Raw genomic sequence first — 21,343 nt, forward strand, 5'->3', positions numbered from 1 at the left:
GTGCACATATCCAGAGTGGTTACTGGCACTTCTAGGCTTCAAGAAAACAAGCAGGGATCTTCAGATTTGTAAACATTTTCAACACATTTTGCCTCCACTCAGCTTCATTTGACCTCTGAAATGCCAGAGCTACTTAGACAGTATGTTACACCCATGAAAAAAGGAAAGAGAAAACTTTAAATTTTTTTCCCATGGAAAAATCTATACATATTAGAGACAGAAATATTTTATAAATTTAACAGAAGTGGGTGTTTTATGTAAAATACAACAATGGCATCTTTGAAGGGCTGATGGCATGAAAACAAGTGGTTTTCTCAAAGAGGAACAACTCATTTTAGGCACCAATCTACTCCCTTGGCACCACAATTTTGATAACTATTTTCAAGGGATAGCCTCCTAATTAAGGCATGTATCAATAATAAAATAGGAAGTGATTCCTTTAATTCTGGTCTTTATAAATAAAGCAAAATAATAGGTTAGACAAACATTCATTTGTAATTAACTTGTTGCTTGACTTAAATCCAAATATGTATGTGTCAAACAAAAAATGTTATGCAGTGTGATTCTGCTAATAGCTTTCGATACTTTATCCTAAGAAACTGCTGAGACTCTCAGTCAGGGTGGTTAAAGGGTGTGGGTTTTGTCCCAATAATGTTTAGACTCTCTCTTTTCTTTTGTGACCTGCTGTGGTCTGCAAGAACATGGTGTCTTTCTTGTACCTGCAAACAGTTCTCAAGCTGTCTGTAATTTTAAAAACTTAAATTTTTAAGTATGGTCTTCATTGATAACATAGTGTCTTTACCTCATTTTACTCTTCCTAATTTATCATCCCTTCTTCCAGTGTGTGTTAGGCTTCCTGAGAGGGGTGGTTGTTTTCTTTCTTTCTTTCTTTTCTTTTTTGGCTCAGTGGAGTTCACAAGTCTTGCTGGAGTGCTTTAGGTGACAACATCCTCAAAATTTATGAAGGGCAAACTGACTTTTCTCCCCAGCATTCAGGAGTATAGTGACAGATAGGCCACCTATTTGTTGCTGAGGCCTGAGACAAGCCCAGTTACCTGAATTCCTCATACTTGCCCGGATGCAAGGTCAGGGAGGACTCCTCCCACCCATACAGCTCCTTCTTGGTCTCTTGCAGGCCACAGAGACCACAAAGGGTGGTAGCTGCTGATGCTAACATTCCCCAGGAAATCCACAGATTTCTACAGGAAAACTCCTCCTAAGACTTGCCATCTGGATGCTCTGGTCCCTCTGATGCTTGTCTCCAGATACTCATCCAGTCCATAGTGGTGAAGAGTGTTGTACAGTTGTCTGCCCTCAGACGTCCACAGAGGCCAACCACCACCTGCTCTAGAAGTTAAACACTGAGGAGGTGGTAGAGAAATGAGGAGAGTCTTTAGAGCACCATCTTCCCAGAATCCCTTGCTCCAAGACGCCCCAATCCTTATCACTATTACACACATATCTCACTTTTTTTTAAACTGAAATTCAAATGTAACTGGTGAGCCTTCATTTTTTATTTGCTAAAAGTCTGGCAACCTTACTTTAAGTGCATTTATTGAAAAACAAGAAAGACTAGAGAAATGAATTAGGCATTCAAGTCAAGAACCTAGAGAAAAAAAGCATAACAAAATAGACCAAATAAAGTAAAAAGAAGGAAATTAAAGGCCAAAATTAATGAAATAGGAAAAAAAGACCAAATAAAAGCAGTAGGCCTACCTTCAAAAAAAATGAAAAATTGGTTTACTGACAAGAGCAATAAAATAGACAAACCTCTGGCAAACAAAATGAAGTAAAAAGAAGGAGGAGTAAATAACATTTGAAACAGAAATCAGATTTGAAAGAGGTTCATTTTAAATTACAACTTTATACTAACAAATTGTAAAGTCAAAATACAAAGCATTTTCAAAATACAAATTACTAAAATGTGCTTAAGATAAAAGATAAAAGCTGGACAAACAAAAATAACTGTAGGGAGTTGTAGGGCTTTTCTTGTTGGTTAGATAAGTCTTATGTTATAAATCTTCCATAGCATAGAAAAATTTCAATACTTTCCAGCTCATTTTGAAGCTTGCATAACCCTGACACAAAAATTGAATGAGTGACACAAGAAAAGTAGAGATTAGTTTTGCACATTTACAGAAAGTTGTTTTTTACATCCTGTTTGGGGGAAGAAAAAAAGGCATGTTGTAGAATAGTCATGCAAAGTATTATTTCGTTGTTATCTTAAAAAATAATGTATTTGTGCCTAAATTTGTGTCTTTGTATGTAAATGTGTAAGCTATACTGAGAAAAATGAGTCTGAAAGAATACACATAAAACGATTGAGTGTTAAGACAGTACTGGAAGGGAAAGGTGAGAGGAAATGTTCACTCTTCATGCATTGTGGTTACGTTTTGAATATTTTTACAGCAAGCATGCATTGTACAACACAAAATTATTTTTAAAATATACTTTACTTTAAATATAGGGCTTCCCTCATAGCTCAGTTGGGAAAGAATCTGCCTGCAATGCAGGAGACTCCGGTTTGATTCCTGGGTTGGGAAGATCCCCTGGAGAAAGAATAGGCTACCCACTCCAGTATTCCTGGGCTTCTCTTATGGCTCAGCTGGTAAAGAATCTGCCTGAAATAGGGGAGACCTGGGTTTGATCTGGGTTTGATCTCTGGGTTGGTAAGATCCCCTGGAAAAGGGAAAAGCTACCCACTCCAGTATTCTAGCCTAGAAAATTCCATGGACCATCCATGGGGTTGCAAAGAGTCAGACACAACTGAACAACTTTCACTTTCACTTACTTCAAGTACAAGAGTCCCTAAGGGACTTTACACATGGTTTCTTCATCTATCGCATTTCCAATTGAATAAAATAAAATTTTTCCAAAGTATTTGATTATATATCCACTGAGTAGGAAACAAAGCAAATCCTGAGACATCGCCCATTTTCGTTTTCAATGACTAAGAAGTTGTGACCCTGACTCAGCTTTTACTTCTTGGAAATAATTTTATTTTAGAAACTGACTTCACAGTGACCCTGCATCCATCCACACATTACAAGGGTTTTTATTACACATTTGTCTATAAAGGGCTTGGGACACCTTCATTCTCAGTGCTGCTTCATTTTCTTTATAAAATAAAGACACTTGGGATTTGAACTCAGAGGAATATAAGAAACTTATTTTTTGATGAATTCAAATAGTACAAGAACTGGTCTTTTGTGGATTGTTTTAAAGGGATATTGTTATGGATTAAATACTATTCAAAGATGCATTTTTATAATTCCCTCTTTAGTATTATGAGAACAGTGCATTAATAGTGTTCTCCAAACTTTGGATGATATTTCTAGAATGAAGATATAATTAAGGAGAAGAGAAGGCATTTGGGAGATACAAAGCACTTTTGTCCAGTGGCTCTCAAAGAAAACTTCGTCCTACAACCAGGCACCCCAGAAGAAGCAGCTAAATACCGAGAAAAGATCTATTACTTTTCAAGTCCTGAAGCTAAAGAAAAGTTTTTGGAGCAGCCTGAAGAGTATGTGGCTCATGATGAACCATTAAAGGTGAAAACAATATTCCCATCCTGATGAATGCTCCTGCATCCTTGTTTAGAGACTTGTTAGCAGTCTCCACCATTTTACTCAATAGTGAAGTCACCAGTATAATAAAACAGTATGGTGGCAATATCTAGGTTTTAAGAACAAGATAATCTAATTATCTATTTTATTTCTTCAGTAATACCTTACATCAAATCAACACATTTTTTTAGCTGAAGTATTTTATAGGAAGTCACAGTTGAATTTATTGCTTGTAATTTTATTGGACTTATTTATTTCCTAATCATTTTGATGTACCATTTTAACATCTAACTTCTTGTTAGACTTTTTTCCTCACAATATTGTGATTTTGCCATTATAGATATGAAATAGTACTTAGGAAATCTTTGGGCATATCATTCTTTCTTTCTCTTAATTATTTTATTAGTATAATTCCCTAGAATGGGATTACAAGATCAAAATTATAAATCAAAGTATATTGTCGTGGGGCTTCCCTGGTGTCTCAGCAGTAAAGAATCTGCCTGTCAGTACAGGAGAGGTGGGTTTGATCCCTTAGTATGGAAGATACCCTGGAGAATGAAATGGCAACCCACTCCAGTATTCTTGAAAATTCCATGGACAGAGGAGCCTGACAGGCTACAGACCATGGGGTTGCAAAGAGGTGGGCATGACTCAGCCACTAAACAACATATTGTCAGGACTTTCAATAATACTGATGCCTTGTTAAACAGAGCATGTAAAACACAATTTAAACTCTTCTGGATAATTTGGGCCATTTTCATGGCTATTGCATACACTTTTAAACTCTTTTCTGACCATTTCCTTCACAAGGACAAAAGGTGATGAGGCTGTGCTTGCTTCCCTCTGCTACTCAAAATTCATTACTACGAGCCTCTTTGAGGCTCATTCCATCCAAATATATCACCATCTCCCACTCTTGCTGTCATCTATAAATATGAGTCATTGCCCCACATTTACAAAAGATTTATCTGCTCCTTCATCCCAAACCTCATCATTGTTCTTGACCAGCTTGAGCATCAGTGGACAGTCCATACACCTGGATCTCTGTGGATTCTCTGGTTTGGGGGCTTCCCTATCTCCCATGGACAGAGGAGCCTAGTGGACTCCACAGGTCGCAAAGAGTCAGACATGACTGAGCGACTAACACTTTCACTACTTTCACTTTGTCTCCAATACAGAGATTGCAGATTTAATGAAGGCACCTCTAACATTCCTGTATCAGTGGGCTTTTTGTTTGGTAGAGAGGTTTTGGTGGTGGTGGTGGTGGTGTTTTTTTCGTACTAAGAAAATGTCTTTGCATTCTTCCACAATTAAAACTTTTAAAAAGAAACAAAATTAATTTTATTTTATTAAATGCCTTTTGGAGCACTTAATATCAAGATGCTCTGTATTTGTTGATGCTTCCTGAATTCATGGTTGATGCCATGAATCATGTTAATTGGTATCCTAATGTCGAAACATCCTTGAGTTTGTGAAGTGATAATTCAGTCTTAGGGAGAGCAGTTAATAAGCCTAAGTAAGGTTTTCTAAATTCTTAAAGCTTCTTCTTCTTCACTGTCCCTCTCCTCTACCCCAATCCTTGACTTATCCCCTATTTCAGGCTCCGCCATTAAGAATATGCCTTCTCGGCCCCCATGGCTCTGGCAAAACTGTCTGTGGAAGACAGCTGGCAGAAAAATTGGGCATTTTTCATATTCAGTTTGAAGAATTTCTTCAAGAAAAACTAATGCTCAAAACTGAAAAGAAAGTGGGACCTGAATTTGAGGACGATTCTGAGGATGAACAATTTGTAAAACAAGAACTTGAAGAGCTTGCAATTCAGGCCAATGTTACAATTGAGGAAGAAAATACAAAGAAGCTGGTAGGAATATTAATACTTTCTTTGCAGATAATTGTGCTTACTAGTGTTACTTTGAGGGAGTAGAATATAAGTAGTATAAAACTCTCTATATACAATTTCGAAGAAGTAAAAAAAAATAGCCCATAAAAGTAATTTAAGAGTCATCTTCTCAATATGTTAAATACAGACCTTGCTACTCATCTAGAATATAGAGTACTGAGTTTTACATGACTCCAATGAAAAACAGAAAAGCTTTCCCTGACAAGAGTGTTGTATAGCATTTATTTGGGGCTGTTATTTGATGGACTACCCAAATGGTTCAGTGATAAAGAATCTGCCAATGCATGAGATGCAGGTTCAATCCCTGCATCAGGAAGATTCTCCTGGAGAAGAAAATGATAACCAACCCCAATATTCTTGCCTAGGAAATCCCGTGACAGAGGAGCCTGGTGGACTATAGTCCATGGAGTTGCAGAGTCCAACACAACTTAGTGACTAAACAACAATGTTATTTGAGATGTCTGATCTAGATGATAAGATTTCTGTTATTGTGTTCTGTGTTTTCTATTTATTAATAATACTATAAAAAATCTGCCTCTGCACCAGTAGAGATCTCAAAATATTAATTTCTAATGATTCCTCATAAGAAAGTTTGTATGTATCTTTTTGTTCTTCAGTCACTCAGTCATGTCTGACTCTTTGCGACCTCATGGACTGCAGCATGCCAGGCTTCCCTGTCATTCACCATCTCTCAGAGTTTGCTCAAACTCATGTCCATTGAGTCGATGATGCCATCCAACCATTTCATCATCTGTCACCCCTTCTCCTCCTGCCCTCAATGTATCTCTTAGGTGGTTTCTATCTGGGTGTATAGAGAAAGTTCATTATTTTAACTCGCCTTTTAACCATTTCTGATATATCTGAACCCTTTTTTTCCAAATTATCTTCTATAAATGGACACAGGTACAGATTATATTAGATGACTGCCTGCCTGGCCCATCCTTTAATCAGGATCTAGATTGAGTAGTTATAAGATAGGTGACAAAAATCAGTTAACCTTTATAGGTGTGTGATATAGATTGATCTTGGTTTTAGTAAAAATGATGAGACAATCAAAATTAGTCATGCTATTTGCTAGTAGCTCCTCTTAGCAATGCTATGCTATGCTATGCTAAGTCACTTCAGTCGTGTCCGACTCTGTGCAACCCCTTAGACGGCAGCCCACCAGGCTCACCCGTCCCTGGGATTCTCCAGGCAAGAACACTGGAGTGGGTTGCCATTTCCTTCTCCAATGCGAGAAAGTGAAGTCGCTCAGTCGTGTCCGACTGTTAGTGACCCCATGGACTTCAGCCTACCAGGCTCCTCCGTCCATGGGATTTTCCAGGCAAGAGTACTGGAGTGGGGTGCCATTGCCTTCTCCACCTCTTAGCAATAGTAAGTATAATTTCATATCCATCCTAAAGGAAATCAGTCCTGAATATTCGTTGAAAGGACTCGTGCTGAAGCTGAAACTCCAATACTTTGGCCACTTGATCCAAAGAATTGACTTATTGGAAAAGACCCATATGATGGGAAAGATTGAAGGTGGAGGGAGAAGGGGACAACAGAGGATGAGATGGTTGGATGGCATCACTGACTCAACGGACATGAGTTTGAGTAAACTCCAGGAGTTGGTGATGGGCAGGGAGGCCTGACGTGCTGCAGTCCATGGAGTCGAAAAGAGTTGGACACGACTGAGTGAATGAATTGAACTGAACTGATATTAAATATTGGTTTGAAGAAAAGTACTCAGATTTTTAAATGCTTACAAACAACAGTGAAAAGTGACCTGAGAAAAACAGGTCTTATATTAACTATGTAACATATTACTATTTATAGAATTTTAAGTTTTGTTTGTTTTATAATTCTTGTTTGTAGCCTCAGGAAGTGCAACTTACAGAAGAAGAAGAAGCAATCAGATTAAACCTAACTGAAAATGAGCCATTGCCTCTTGAAATCCTTGAAGCAATTCTTTCTGAGTGGTGGTTTAAGGAACCGATATGGTATCTTAATTTATATAGACTTTTATACACTTATTGACTTTCATTTGCTTTATTCTTAAAAGTTAAAAATGTAATCCAACATAAAGTTAAGAATTTTCTCCTTTACTCCAATGTAAACTAGTGATTCCACACATTAAAAACATCTAGGAGATTATTTTTAAAATATTGATGCCAGAGGTTCCAAACAATTGAATTAAAATTTGAGGTGCAAGGGGGACCTAGCCATTGGAGCCTCCCAGGGGATTATAATGTGTAGTCGTGGCTGTGTGTGTGTGCTTAGTCGCTCGGTCATGTCTGACTCTTTGCAACACTATGGACTGTAGCCCATCAGGCTCCTCTGTCCATGGGATACTCTAGGCAAGAATACTGGAGTGGGTAGTCATTTCCTTCTTCGGGGGATCTTCCCAAGACCCCTGACCAGGGATCAATCCCAAGACCAGAGATGGAACCCAAAGGTAGATTCTTTGCCATCTGAGCCACCAGGAAAGCTCAGTCATGATTAGGAAATACATGTAGTTAAGCATACATCTTGATAAAAAGATTACTGCTAATCATGAAGAACAAATATCCCAAGTTAATGATTTTAGTGCTTTTCTACATTTGGGAAAATGCAAGAATCTGGGGTCATTGAAATCCTTCCTGAGATAGGCAGTCTACTATCTAGGGGCCCATTTATCCAATAGACAGAATGCCTCACCCTATTTTTTCATTCTGAATTCTTTTCAGGGTGCATTGTCAGTAGGTGACTACAGTGGGTTGTGATTTAACCCCCATACTACTGGTTGGTGAGCAACACTCTATATTGTGGTTATTGTTCACATCACTTAATAGCTGTCCATAGTCTTATACCTTTACCAAAAGCCAGGAACAACTTGACCCCAGACAGAACAAATTTAAGAGTTACAGGTCACCAGAATGTAAAACTCTGCCTCAATTTCCTAACCACAATCTCTTACCTTGATATCCACCAAAAGAAAGTGAAATGATATTTACAGTACTGCTAATAGCAAACACGTATATGGAACTTACTGTGTGCAAAATACTGTTCTTCTATATTGTATTCATATTAAGTTCCTTGATCCTTATAACTACCCTATGGGACAGGAACTTTTATTTTCTCATTTTGGAGATAAGGAAACTATATCAATGAGAATTAAAAAAAACTAGCAGGTCCCAGTGCTTCTCTGGTCATTCTCTTTTACTTAGTCCCTGACCTAACTGAGTAAGTGGGATTATTAGTCACTTTAATTTTAATTTCTTATTCCCTGTATTATATCAACAGTTGAGGTAAACTTAGGCATGTTGCTTGCGACAACATAATCATGGGATGTTCTTCATTAACTTAGCTCCTAATCTTACATCACACATGAAAACAAACAAATAAACATATGGATTGAAGAAAAGGAAAAAGTGAAATTCTAAAAGCCTAAATAAAATAGCTGAACATTAGCACTACCATCAAAACTTATTATAATGAAAAGTTTGTAATAGCATGAGAAATTTTAGTATATAATGTTAAACTAAAAAAAGAGGATACACAGTTATTTATGATAGAAAGTTCAACAAATGAAGAACAAACTAGAAAGAAACAAAACAAAATGTCAATAACTTATTGGATATGAGATTATAGATAATTTTGTCCTTTCTTTGTGCTTTTCTTAATTTCTTATTTTCTATAGTGAAATATATTGCTTTTATAATTAGGAAAAAATCAGCACATTTTTAAAAGGCCTCACTCAATCCTAGAGAGAGCTTATTAGTTACTGCTGCTGCTGCTAAGTTGCTTCAGTCGTGTCCAACTCTGCAACCCCATAGATGGCAGCCCACTAGGCTCCCCCATCCCTGGGATTCTCCAGGCAAGAACACTGGAGTGAGTTGCCATTTCCTTCTCCAATGAATGAAAGTGAAAAGTGAAAGTGAAGTTGCTCAGTCGTGTCCGACTCTTAGTGACCCCATGGACTGCAGCCTACCAGGCTCCTCCATCCATGGGATTTTCCAGGCAAGAGTACTGAAGTGGGGTGCCATTGCCTTCTCCTATTAGTTACTGAGGTATAGCTAATTGCATTACATTACTGAGATATAATGGTAGAAATGAAAATGTTGATTCAGAAGAGGGTTTGCCAAGACTTAGCTACTGTATGGGAGAAGGCAATGGCACCCCACTCCAGTACTCTTGCCTGGAGAATCCCATGGATGGAGGAGCCTGGTAGGCTGCAGTCCATGGGGTCGCTAAGAGTCAGACACGACTGAGCGACTTCACTTTCACTTTCCACTTTCATGCATTGGAGAAGGAAATGGCAACCCAATCCAGTGTTCTTGCCTGGAGAATCCCAGGGACGGGGGAGCCTGGTGGGCTTCCGTCTATGGGGTCGCACAGAGTCGGACACGACTGAAGCGACTTAGCAGGAGCAGCTACTGTATGTGAGAAGCAGGAGGGAGTTGAAGGGTCTCTGAAGTTTGGCCCCTGGACCCTAGTGAGTCAGAGGAAGAGCCATGTAGAAGGGTAACAGTGAGCATGATTTTTGATAGTATGATGTATATATAACTCCTGAAGGGCACTCAGATAGAGAAACAAGGCAGTTATGTTGAAAATTCTAAATAAAAATTCAAAAAAGAGCTTGGATGTAGAGGTAAAGATTTAGATGTCATTTCTCTGATAATGAGTGATGTTGAGCATCTTTTCATGTGTTTGTTAGCCATCTGTATGTCTTCTTTGGAGAAATGTCTATTTAGTTCTTTGGTCCATTTTTTGATTGGGTCATTTATTTTTCTGGAGTTGAGCTGTAGGAGTTGCTTGTATATTTTTGAAATTAGTTGTTTGTCAGTTGCTCAACATCACTCATTATCAGAGAAATGCAAATCAAAACCACTATGAGGTAACCATTTCACACCAGTCAGAATGGCTGCGATCCAAAAGTCTACAAGCAATAAATGCTGTAGAGGGTGTGGAGAAAAGGGAACTCTCTTACACTGTTGGTGGGAATGCAAACTAGTACAGCCACTATGGAGAACAGTGTGGAGATTCCTTAAAAAACTGGAAATAGAACTGCCTTATGATCCAGCAATCCCACTGCTGGGCATACACACTGAGGAAACCAGAAGGGAAAGAGACACGTGTACCCCAATGTTCATCGCAGCACTGTTTATAATAGCCAGGACATGGAAGCGATCTAGATGCCCATCAGCAGATGAATGGATAAGAAAGCTGTGGTACATATACACAATGGAGTATTATTCAGCCATTAAAAAGAATACATTTGAATCAGTTCTAATGAGATGAATGAAACTGGAACCTATTATACAGAGTGAAGTAAGCCAGAAAGAAAACACCAATACAGTATACTAACGCATATATATGGAATTTAGAAAGATGGTAACAATAACCCTGTGTACGAGACAGCAAAAAAGACACTGATGTATAGATCAGTCTTATGGACTCTGTGGGAGAGGGAGAGGGTGGGGAGATTTGGGAGAATGGCATTGAAACATGTATAATATCATGTATGAAACGAGTCGCCAGTCCAGGTTCGATGCATGATACTGAATGCTTGGGGCTGGTGCACTGGGACGACCCAGAGGGAGGGTATGGGGAGGGAGGAGGGAGGAGGGTTCAGGATGGGGAACACAGGTATACCTGTGGCGGATCCATTTCGATATTTGGCAAAACTAATACAATATTGTAAAGTTTAAAAATAAAATTAAAAAAAATAAAGAGAATAAAGGTGAAAAAAAATAAAGCAAGTAAGGGTATCATCAAAAAAAAAAAAAAAGATTTAGATGTCATTGACAAAGAAGTGACAACTAGAACAAAAGAGATTTTGCTGAAGGCATCTCTGAAGAAAAGGAAACATATCTTAAGGCAATATATATAAATTTGCCCATTTAAATAGAAAGGATACAACATTTCTAAATGCCAGTTAAGAGCTAAAATTATCAAATGTTCTTGAAAACCATATTCATATGAAGAAGAAAATGTATATTTAAATATAAATAGTTAAACCAAATTTTAGAGAAACAGAATAAGTTCATTCAAAAAGGGACCAAACTAAACCAAGCCAAGTTCTCCAAGCCTGGGTATGTTTTCAGTACTCATTTGTGTCCGACTCTTTGTGACCCCATGGACTGTAGCCCGCCAAGCTCCTCTGTCCATGGGATTATCCAGGCAAGAATACTGGAGTGGACTGCTATTTCCTCCTCTAGGAGATATCCCTGACCCAAGGACTGAACCCATGTTTCCTGCATCTCTGGCATTAGCAAGCAGATTCTTTCCCACTGTGCCACCAGGGAAGCCCTCTCCAAGCCTGATTGTATTATAAATATTCCCTAATGAAAATGTGTTAACATTCCAAGTTATTTTCATGATTCTTAAAGTTTTATCATACTTGGGCAAGTTTGATGATCCTATTTGAATATAGTCATCCTACACATACGAGCCACGAAAACATTAATAATTGTCACTGTTTACAAAAAGAGGGAGGGAAGAGGAACATCATTAGGAGAAAAATGACTAAAAGGATTCTCAGTAAAGAGGGGTGGGGGTAGGGAGGCAGCCAAACAAACTCTTTACATAAAGGGTGACACCATCATTAGGATGGGCACTCACCCCAAGCAGAGAACTTACCTTCTCCTTTCCTGTGATCTTCTCACAACTTTTAGTAAACTTGTATTTAACAGTAATTGTCTATAAACTGATTGACTACAATTTTATACTATAAATATCAAATATTATAACTTTAATCTAATTTGATACATTTGGGAGAAGAAGCAGCATGTTTATACAAGTAGAAATATTAAAAGAAATAAAAGATACTACAATAAACTATTTAAACTTTTTAAAAGTTTCATTGGACATCTAATATAAAGTTGAGATTTAGCAGTACTTTTTTTTCATTTTTAAATCAATATTATAATAGTTTAAGCAAATAAAGTAAGTTATGAAATTTCTACATAGTTCTACAGGTTTTGTATTAGACGGTTTCCCGCGGTATCCAGATGAGGTCCAGTTCCTGGGGGAACATGGGCTTTTCCCAGATGCTGCTGTGTTTATACAAGTTGATGATCAAGATATTTCTGATCGCCTCCTTCCTGTCCAAATTGGAAAGTGGAAAGCAAAACAAAAGAAGAAATTAGAAAGGAAAAAACTCATCAAAGAAATGAAGGCAAAAATCAAGGTATGTATCCATTTGAAAAAGCATGAGGGTAAATGTGTTCAGCAACTATCCAATTTATAAAGTGACCTTTACAAAAATGTAGTTTTCTGATTTTAATACCACATTCAGTATGCAAACTATTTTCATCAAATTTTAACAATTTATCATGAAAGAGTTAAGAATTATTTGAGGCCTTTGTGATTATCTGCATGTTAATGCTTCTCTCTTCAAGGCAAACAAAATTAAAGATAGTGGCTGCACCAAAGTATCCTTGTACTAGACATGGGAGCACAGTGGACGAGGCAGCAAGTAGAGCAAACCTTGAAACTCAAAGTTTTCATTGACTTTCACTAGCTCCAACACCAACCATCAAGGTCATTTTAGCCCATAGTAAAATAAATCCAGGTATTAGCTTAAAATATCTTTTCCTAAACTGTATTCTGAGAAGTTTCCATAAAATGTTCAAAAGTGTTATAGTGAACCTATGTAATTGCACTCCTAGGAATCTAACGAAAATGAAAGCAGACCATGTAAAAATGTGTTTGTGAAAGTTCACACAGCATTGTTCATGATAGCCAATAAGTGGAAACAACTCAATGTCCATCAACTGATGAATGGATAAACAAAATGTGACAAATATCCAGACAGGTTCCCTTGTTACAGCTCAAGGTGGCAACACATGAGTCTTCTGAACTCAGTCTACTCTGAAAGAAATGCAGAAACTAGCTGGAGAAACTAGTCTAGGAGAAGCTAGATTCCTGCACATTGGGTAATTGAGAAAATACCCACATCACCTATTAATACATCAAAACAGCTGCTACCTGAAGGTCTTAGCTTCCTATCAATCTGTAATGACTGTGATCCTCCGTTTGGGACACTGATAGGTCATGGCACACCCTTAACTACGGGAGCCACTGAAAACCAAGAACATGTCTTACACAAGCACAAAGGCTTGAGAGATGGCCAGGACCTCAGGCCAACCTGAGCTGTATTCATCGTCTACACAAGACCCCCAGTCAAGACTGGGAGAGGTGGCTGCTTTATCCAATGTGCAGAAACCAACACATAGAGTCAAAGAAAATGAAGGAACAGAGGACTATATTTTGAACAGAGGAACAAGATAAAACTCCAGAAACAAACCTTATTGAAACAAAGATAAGTGATTTATCTGATATATAGTTAGAAATAATGGTCATAAGTATGTTCACCAACGTCAGGAGAACAATGCATAAACAAAGTGAAAACTTCAACAAACAGAAAATAAAAGTACCAAACAGAAGTCATAGAGCTGAAGAATAGAGTAACCAAACTAAAAAATTCAGCAGAGGGGTTCAATAGCAGACTCTAGATGCATAAATCAGTGAAACAGAGTAGAAAGCACAGAAATAATCCCATAATTCATGACAAACTAGCCAAGAATGCACGTGGAGAACAGACAGTCTCTTCAATACATGGCATTGGGAAAACTGTACAGCCACACACAGAAGAATAAAACTGGACACCTATCTTATAACATACACAAAAATCTACTCAAAGTAGGTCAAAGACTTGAAACACAAGCCCTGAAACCCTAAAACTCCTATAACAAAAAGGGGTAAGCTCCTTCACATCAATATTGGCAATAATGTCTTTTATTTGACACCAAAAGCAAAAATAAGTATGTGGGACTACATCAAACTAAAAAAATCTTCTTCCAAGCAAAAGAAACCATCAACAAAATAAAAGACAGTCTAGGGAATAGGAGAAAATATTTGCAAATCATATACCTGATAAGGGGTTAAAGTCCAAAAGACATAAAGAATTCACACCACTCAGTATCAAAAAACCAAACAATTACATGGAACTCTGCTCAATGTTATGTGGAAGCCTGGATAGGAGGGGAGCTTGGGGGAGGATGGGTACATGTATATGTACAGCTCCATCCCTTTGCTGAAACTGTCACAGCATTATTAATCGGCTATACACTAGTACAAAATAAAAAGTTTAAACAGAAAAAATCTATGTGAAGGACTTATATAATATTCAGTGCATAGTAAGTACTCAGTATGTGTTCATTTATTCATTCATTGAACACATACTATGGAACACTTATTATGTGTCAGGCTGGAGATAAATAACAGTAGACAAAACAGAAAAAATTCTGTGTTTGTGGCAATACCATTTCCATGAGAGACAGGTAAGTAATAAATAAAGTGTAGTATTATATTCAGTTGTAATAAGGGAAATAGAGAAGAGTAAATTGTGGGAAGGGAATAGGGAAGAGGGAGTTGAGAGAGGAAAAAAAAAAAACAATCTAATTTTTTAAGTGGGCAGATGAACTGAATAAACATTTTTCCAAAGAAGGCATGACCAACAGAGACATGAAAAGGTGCTCAACATCAGTAATCATAAGATAAATGCAGATCAAAATCACAATGAGATATCACCTCTCACACCTGTTAGGATGTCTAAATAAAAAAAGAGAACAGAGATAAATGCTGATGAGGATGTGAAGAAAAAGGAACCCTTGTACACTGTTGATAGGAATGTCAACTAGTACAGCCACTATGGAAATCAGTATGGAGGTTCCTCAAGTAATTAAAAAATAGAATTACCATATGATTCAGGAATCCCACTTCTGGGTATATGTATCCAAAGGAAACAAAGTCATTATCTCAAAGAGATATCTCTTCTCCCGTGTTCATAGCAGCATTATTCACGATAGTCAAGGTATAGAAACAACCTGTGTCTGTCAACAGATGAATGGACAAAGAAGATGTGGGGTAGATATATACACAATGGGACATTGTTCAGCCATGGGAAGGAAGGAGATCCTGCCATTTGCAACAACACAGGTGAAGCTTGAGGGCATTATCCCAAGTTAAACAAGCCAGACAGAGAAAGACAAATGCTGCAAGCTATCACTTGTATGTAAAATCTTGGGAAAAAATAATCAAACTCATAGAAACAGAAAGTATACAAGTGGTTGCCATGGGCTGGGGGGTGTGGGAAATGGGGAGAGGTTGGTAAGATGATATAAAAAAGTTCAGTTATAATACGATTAAGGCCTGAGGATCTAATGTATAACATGATGACTATAGTTGATAATATTGTACTGTATAATTGAAATTTGGCAAGAGAGTAGAACTTAAATGTTGTCATACACACAGGATACGTATGTGAGGTGATGGATGTGTTACTTAACCAAATGGGGGAAGAGTCCTTTCACAATGTATATGTACATCAAATCTTAATGACATACACGTTAAATATCTCTCATTTTTACAAAGCTGGGAAAATAATAAATAAATATATAGTATATTCATATAATGGAGTAGTACTCAGTATTTGAAAGGAATGAAGTATTGATACTCCCTACAAAAGATCATTATGCTAAGTGAAAGAAACCAGGCAAAGAAAATAGTATTATATGTACTCTATGATTCATTCCATTTATATGACATGTCTTGATGAGATCAGATCAGATGAGTCGCTCATTCGTGTCCGACTCTGCGACCCCATGAATCGCAGCACGCCAGGCCTCCCTGTCCATCACCAACTCCCAGAGTTCACTCAGATTCATGTCCATCGAGTCAGTGATCCCATCCAGCCATCTCATCCTCTGTCGTCCCCTTCTCCTCCTGCCCACAATCCCTCCCAGCATCAGTCTTTTCCAATGAGTCAACTCTTCGCATGAGGTGGCCAAAGTACTGGAGTTTCAGCTTGAGCATCATTCCTTCCAAAGAAATCCCAGGGCTGATCTCCTTCAGAATGGACTGGTTGGATCTCCTTGCAGTCCAAGGGACTCTCAAGAGTCTTCTCCAACACCACAGTTCAAAAGCATCAATTCTTCGATGCTCAGCTTTCTTCACAGTCCAACTCTCACATCCATACATGACCACAGGACAAACCATAGCCTTGACTAGATGAACCTTTGTTGGCAAAGTAATGTCTCTGCTTTTGAATATGCTATCTACGTTGGTCATACTTTCCTTCCAAGGAGTAAGCGTCTTTTAATTTCATGGCTGCAGTCACCATCTGTAGTGATTTTGGAGCCCAGAAAAATAAAATCTGACACTGTTTCCACTGTTTCCCCATCTAGTTCCCATGAAGTGATGGGACCGGATGCCATGATCTTCGTGTTCTGAATGTTGAGCTTTAAGCCAACTTTTTCACTCTCCACTTTCACTTTCATCAAGAGGCTTTTGAGTTCCTCTTCACTTTCTGCCATAAGGGTGGTATCATCTGCATACCTGAGGTTATTGATATTTCTCCCGGCAATCTTGATGCCAGCTTGGGTTTCTTCCAATCCAGCATTTCTCATGATGTACTCTGCATAGAAGTTAAATAAGCAGGGTGACAATATACAGCCTTGACGTACTCCTTTTCCTATTTGGAACCAGTCTGTTGTTCCATGTCCAGTTCTAACTGTTGCTTCCTGACCTGCATACAAATTTCTCAAGAGGCAGGTCAGGTGGTCTGGTATTCCCATCTCTTTCAGAATGTTCCATAGTTTATTGTGATCCACACAGTCAAAGGCTTTGGCATAGTCAATAAAGCAGAAATAGATGTTTTTCTGGAACTCTCTTGCTTTTTCCATGATCCAGCGGATGTTGGCAATTTGATCTCTGGTTCCTCTGCCTTTTCTAAAACCAGCTTGAACATCAGGAAGTTCACGGTTCACATATTGCTGAAGCCTGGCTTGGAGAATTTTGAGCATTACTTTACTAGCATGTGAGATGACTGCAATAGTGCAGTAGTTTGAGCATTCTTTGACATTGCCTTTCTTTGGGATTGGAATGAAAACTGACCTTTTCCAGTCCTGGGGCCACTGCTGAGTTTTCCAAATTTGCTGGCATATTGAGTGCAGCACTTTCACAGCATCATCTTTCAGGATTTGGAATAGCTCAACTGGAATTCCATCACCTCCACTAGCTTTGTTCGTAGTGATGCTTTCTAAGGCCCACTTGACTTCACATTCCAGGATGTCTGGCTCTAGGTCAGTGATCACACCATTGTGATTATCTGGGTTGTGAAGATCTTTTTTGTACAGTTCTTCTGTGTACTCTTGCCATGTCTTCTTAATATCTTCTGCTTCTGTTAGGTCCATACCATTTCTGTCCTTTATCGAGCCCATCTTTGCATGAAATGTTCCTTTGGTATCTCTGATTTTCTTGAAGAGATCTCTAGTCTTTCCCATTCTGTTGTTTCCCTCTATTTCTTTGCACTGATCGCTGAAGAAGGCTTTCTTATCTCTTCTTGCTATTCTTTGGAACTCTGCATTCAGATGTTTATATCTTTCCTTTTCTCCTTTGCTTTTCGCTTCTCTTCTGGATTGAGTAGAATGAATGGAGCTTCCCAAGTCTGGAACTAGGAAGACCAAGATAAGGCATGAGAGCAGTGGTAAATTATGTGATAGTCTTTTATGCTGAAGAGAAATTGTTGTGTTCCATGTGGCCATGGGCAAAAGAAACACCATTGGTAGGAGAAAGGTACAGGAAGATGTATTTCAGTACTAGTAAGACTTTCCAAAAGAACAAAGACCGAAGGCAGTGAGCTACTTATCGAAGGCAGATAAGCATAGGCTAAGTAGACATTTGGTAGGGAGAATATGGAAGAAAGCTCTCTAGTGTCAAAGAGCTAATCAGTTAATTCCAATTCTGAGATACAATGACTTAAATTATTGGATTCATTATCACAACTCAGTACTCATTAATGTATCACGTGTTAAAACCATGAAGATCTTCTTTCACCGCTCAGACACAGTTGTCAAATTCTTTTCATCTTGGACTTAGTTGGAGGAAATCCCTCTAAAGGCATTTCCATCCATCCCTTGCACCACCACACTAAGACTGCATGCCCTGGAACTAAGATTGCATGCCCTGGAACATGGACCTGGTGATCCAGTGGCTAAGACTCCATGCTCCCAATGCAGGGGGCCCAGGTTGGATCTCTGATCAGGGAACTGGAACCCACATGCTACAACTAAGAGTTCACGTGTCACAATAAAGACAGAAGATCCTGTGTATAGCAACAAAGATCCTGTGAAGCCAAAAAAAGTATTGCCTGTCCCAGGTCATCTGTGGCCAGCACAATCAAAGCAAGCCCAGCTCTCAGTCTTCCAAGTACTATGAAAGTAAGGAGGGAGATATGGAGAGACACCAAGCTTCACACTCTGCTGTGTGACATCCTTCACTTTTCTGCTGCTGATCTCTAAAGAAAATGGGCCCAACTGTCTGCTAGGCAAGAGGCTCTGTAAGCATGAGAATGGAAAAGAAAGCAGAGGGCATACCAAAGTTTGCCCATATTCATGTGCATTGAGTTAATGATGCTATCTAACCATCTCATCCTCTGCCACCCCCTTGTCCTTTTGCCTTAAATCCTTTTCAGATGGCTAGTAACTGCCATATTGGACAGAGCAGCTGTAAAGCAATCAAGCCCCATCCTAGCCATCACATGCCCTAAAATTTGTAGGGCATGTGTAACAGGAAAGGACAGATTTCTGGAGCTAGTTCATAACCTTGTGCATTTGCTCCTTTCTTTTCACACCCACAACTCAGGCAAAAGGGACTATTTTTATAGCTTTACAGTTAAAGTACCTATGGTAAAACTTTGGTTTAAAAAAAGGAAATTAGAGTTTTTATAATCCTCACCTTCTGAAAAGCTACAGAATCTCTCTGGGATTCATATATGAAATTAATTTTATTTCATTTGATTTTATAATTCTTTCTTGAATGTCAAGCAAACATACGTTATCTGGGATGTATACTCAGTAACTGCCAGATAAAAGGAGCAGGGTGCTACTGGCCTAGACCAGAGCCCCCAGGGCATGTCTTTAAGGCACCTCTCTGATCTCTGAGTATTTAAAGGGACTGCAATTTCAAGAGTCGTGAACCAATGAGCCCCAGAACCCAAGGGTAGCTGATTAGCTTTCATGCAAACCTTAAGGTCACATCAGAGGACCCATTCATTGCGTTAGATTTAGAGGCCGCGAAAAAACTAGAGGACTACCCATATACCATATGTGTGAAAGTATCCAAAGTACAAATGCTTTCCTCATGTATATATGTGCTTTTAGGGTTCTTTAGACAATTACATCTTAATAATATGATGAAAAATTATCAGACATTTTCAACAAATAGCCTCCCTATTTCTCCATGTGCAAAATCCACCTCTCCACCAAAGCAAACAAATAAGTAATACATTTTGAAAAGGGATTCTAAAGTTTGAAGAAAAACTGACTGATCCCAAGTGCCACTTATACCTCTGGAGGGAAACAGCTGATCAAGAGGGCCAGAGGTCCAAAGATACATGTGACATAATTATCACCATCACAATCTTTTCTGGAAAGTATCCTCTGACCAAATATTATTCCCATTTGGGAAAAATATTAATACATAGAAAGTAATTTTATTATTATCTGTTGACATTTTTAATGCTTCTTTCTTTAACAGGATGATATGATTGCTAAAAGAAGGGCTGAACTTATAACAGAGAGAGAAAAAAGGAGGAAAGGAGGGGTGGTAAGTAAATAAAATTGCTTTTCTCAAAAAATAAAATGGACACATACACACACAAACACCCACACATATATAAAAAATATATTTTACATATATACAATATATATTTTACATATATACAATATATATTTTACATATATATAATATATATTTTACATATATATATTTTACATATATATATATAAAATCTCAAGCATATAAAATGAAAAGATGCACAGTAGTCTTTTTTAATTTTTATTTTATATTGGAGTGCAGTTGATTTACAGTGTTATGTTAATATCAGGTATACAGCAAAGTGATTCAGATATACATATACCTATTGCTTTTCAGATTCTTTTCCCATATAGTTTATTACAGAGTGTTGAGTAGAGTTTCCTGTGCTATATAGTAGGCCCTTGTTGATTATCTATCTTATATATAATAGTATGTATCTGTTAATCCCAACCTCCTAATTTATCCCTCCTCTGACCTTTCTCCTTTGGTAACCATAAGTTTGTTTCCTAAATCTGTGAGTCTTTTCTGTTTCATAAAGTTCAGTTGTATCACTTTTTAGATTCCACATATAAATGATATGATGTTTATCTTTCTCTGATTTACTTCACTTAATGTGATAGTCTCTAGGTCCATCTATGTTGCTGCAAATGGCATTATTTCATTCTTTTTTATGGCTGAGTAATATTCTACTGTATTTATGCACCATATTTTCTTTATCCATTCATCTGTCGATGGACGATTAGGTTGCTTCCACGCCTTGGCTATTGTAAATTGCACTGCAGTGAACACTAGGGTGCATGTAGCTTTTTAAATTTTGGTTTTCTCCAGCTATATGCCAAGGAGTGGGATTGCTGGGTCATATGGTAGTTCTATTTTCAGCTTTTTAAGGCCTCCATTTTGTTCTCCATAGTAGTTGTACCAATTTACATTCCTACCAACAGTGTAGGAGGGTCCCCTTTTCTCCACACCCTGTCTAGCATTTATTGTTTGTAGACTTTTTGATGATGGCCATTCTGACTGGGGCTTCCTGGTAGCTCAGCTGGTAAAGAATCTGTCTGTAGTGCAAGAGACCCCAGTTCAATACCTGGGTCAGGAAGATCCCCTTTAGAAGGGATAGGCTACCCACTCTGGTATTCTGGGGCTTCCCTGGTGGCTCAGATGGTAAAGAATCTACCTGCAATGTGGGAGACCTGGGTTCAATCCCTGAGTTGGGAAGATCCCCTGGAAGAGGGCATGGCAACCCACTCCAGTA

At 38.2% G+C, this 21,343-nt stretch overlaps 1 protein-coding gene across 4 annotated transcripts in view; it reads left to right on the forward strand.

Moving 5' to 3' along the window:
- Positions 1 to 21,343, forward strand: part of AK9 (adenylate kinase 9) — a 116,849-nt gene that overhangs the window by 67,561 nt on the left and 27,945 nt on the right. For all 4 annotated transcript variants that reach the window (XM_059889863.1, XM_005210829.4, XM_024996966.2 and 1 more), the window contains 5 exons: positions 3,339 to 3,551; positions 5,167 to 5,427; positions 7,324 to 7,448; positions 12,400 to 12,619; positions 20,032 to 20,100. In XM_059889863.1, coding sequence (XP_059745846.1) covers positions 3,339 to 3,551; positions 5,167 to 5,427; positions 7,324 to 7,448; positions 12,400 to 12,619; positions 20,032 to 20,100 — 888 coding nt within the window. The remainder of the gene's footprint in view (positions 1 to 3,338; positions 3,552 to 5,166; positions 5,428 to 7,323; positions 7,449 to 12,399; positions 12,620 to 20,031; positions 20,101 to 21,343) is intronic.

Source organism: Bos taurus, chromosome 9, assembly GCF_002263795.3.
Source record: "Bos taurus isolate L1 Dominette 01449 registration number 42190680 breed Hereford chromosome 9, ARS-UCD2.0, whole genome shotgun sequence".
NCBI classification, from domain to species: domain Eukaryota; kingdom Metazoa; phylum Chordata; class Mammalia; order Artiodactyla; family Bovidae; genus Bos; species Bos taurus.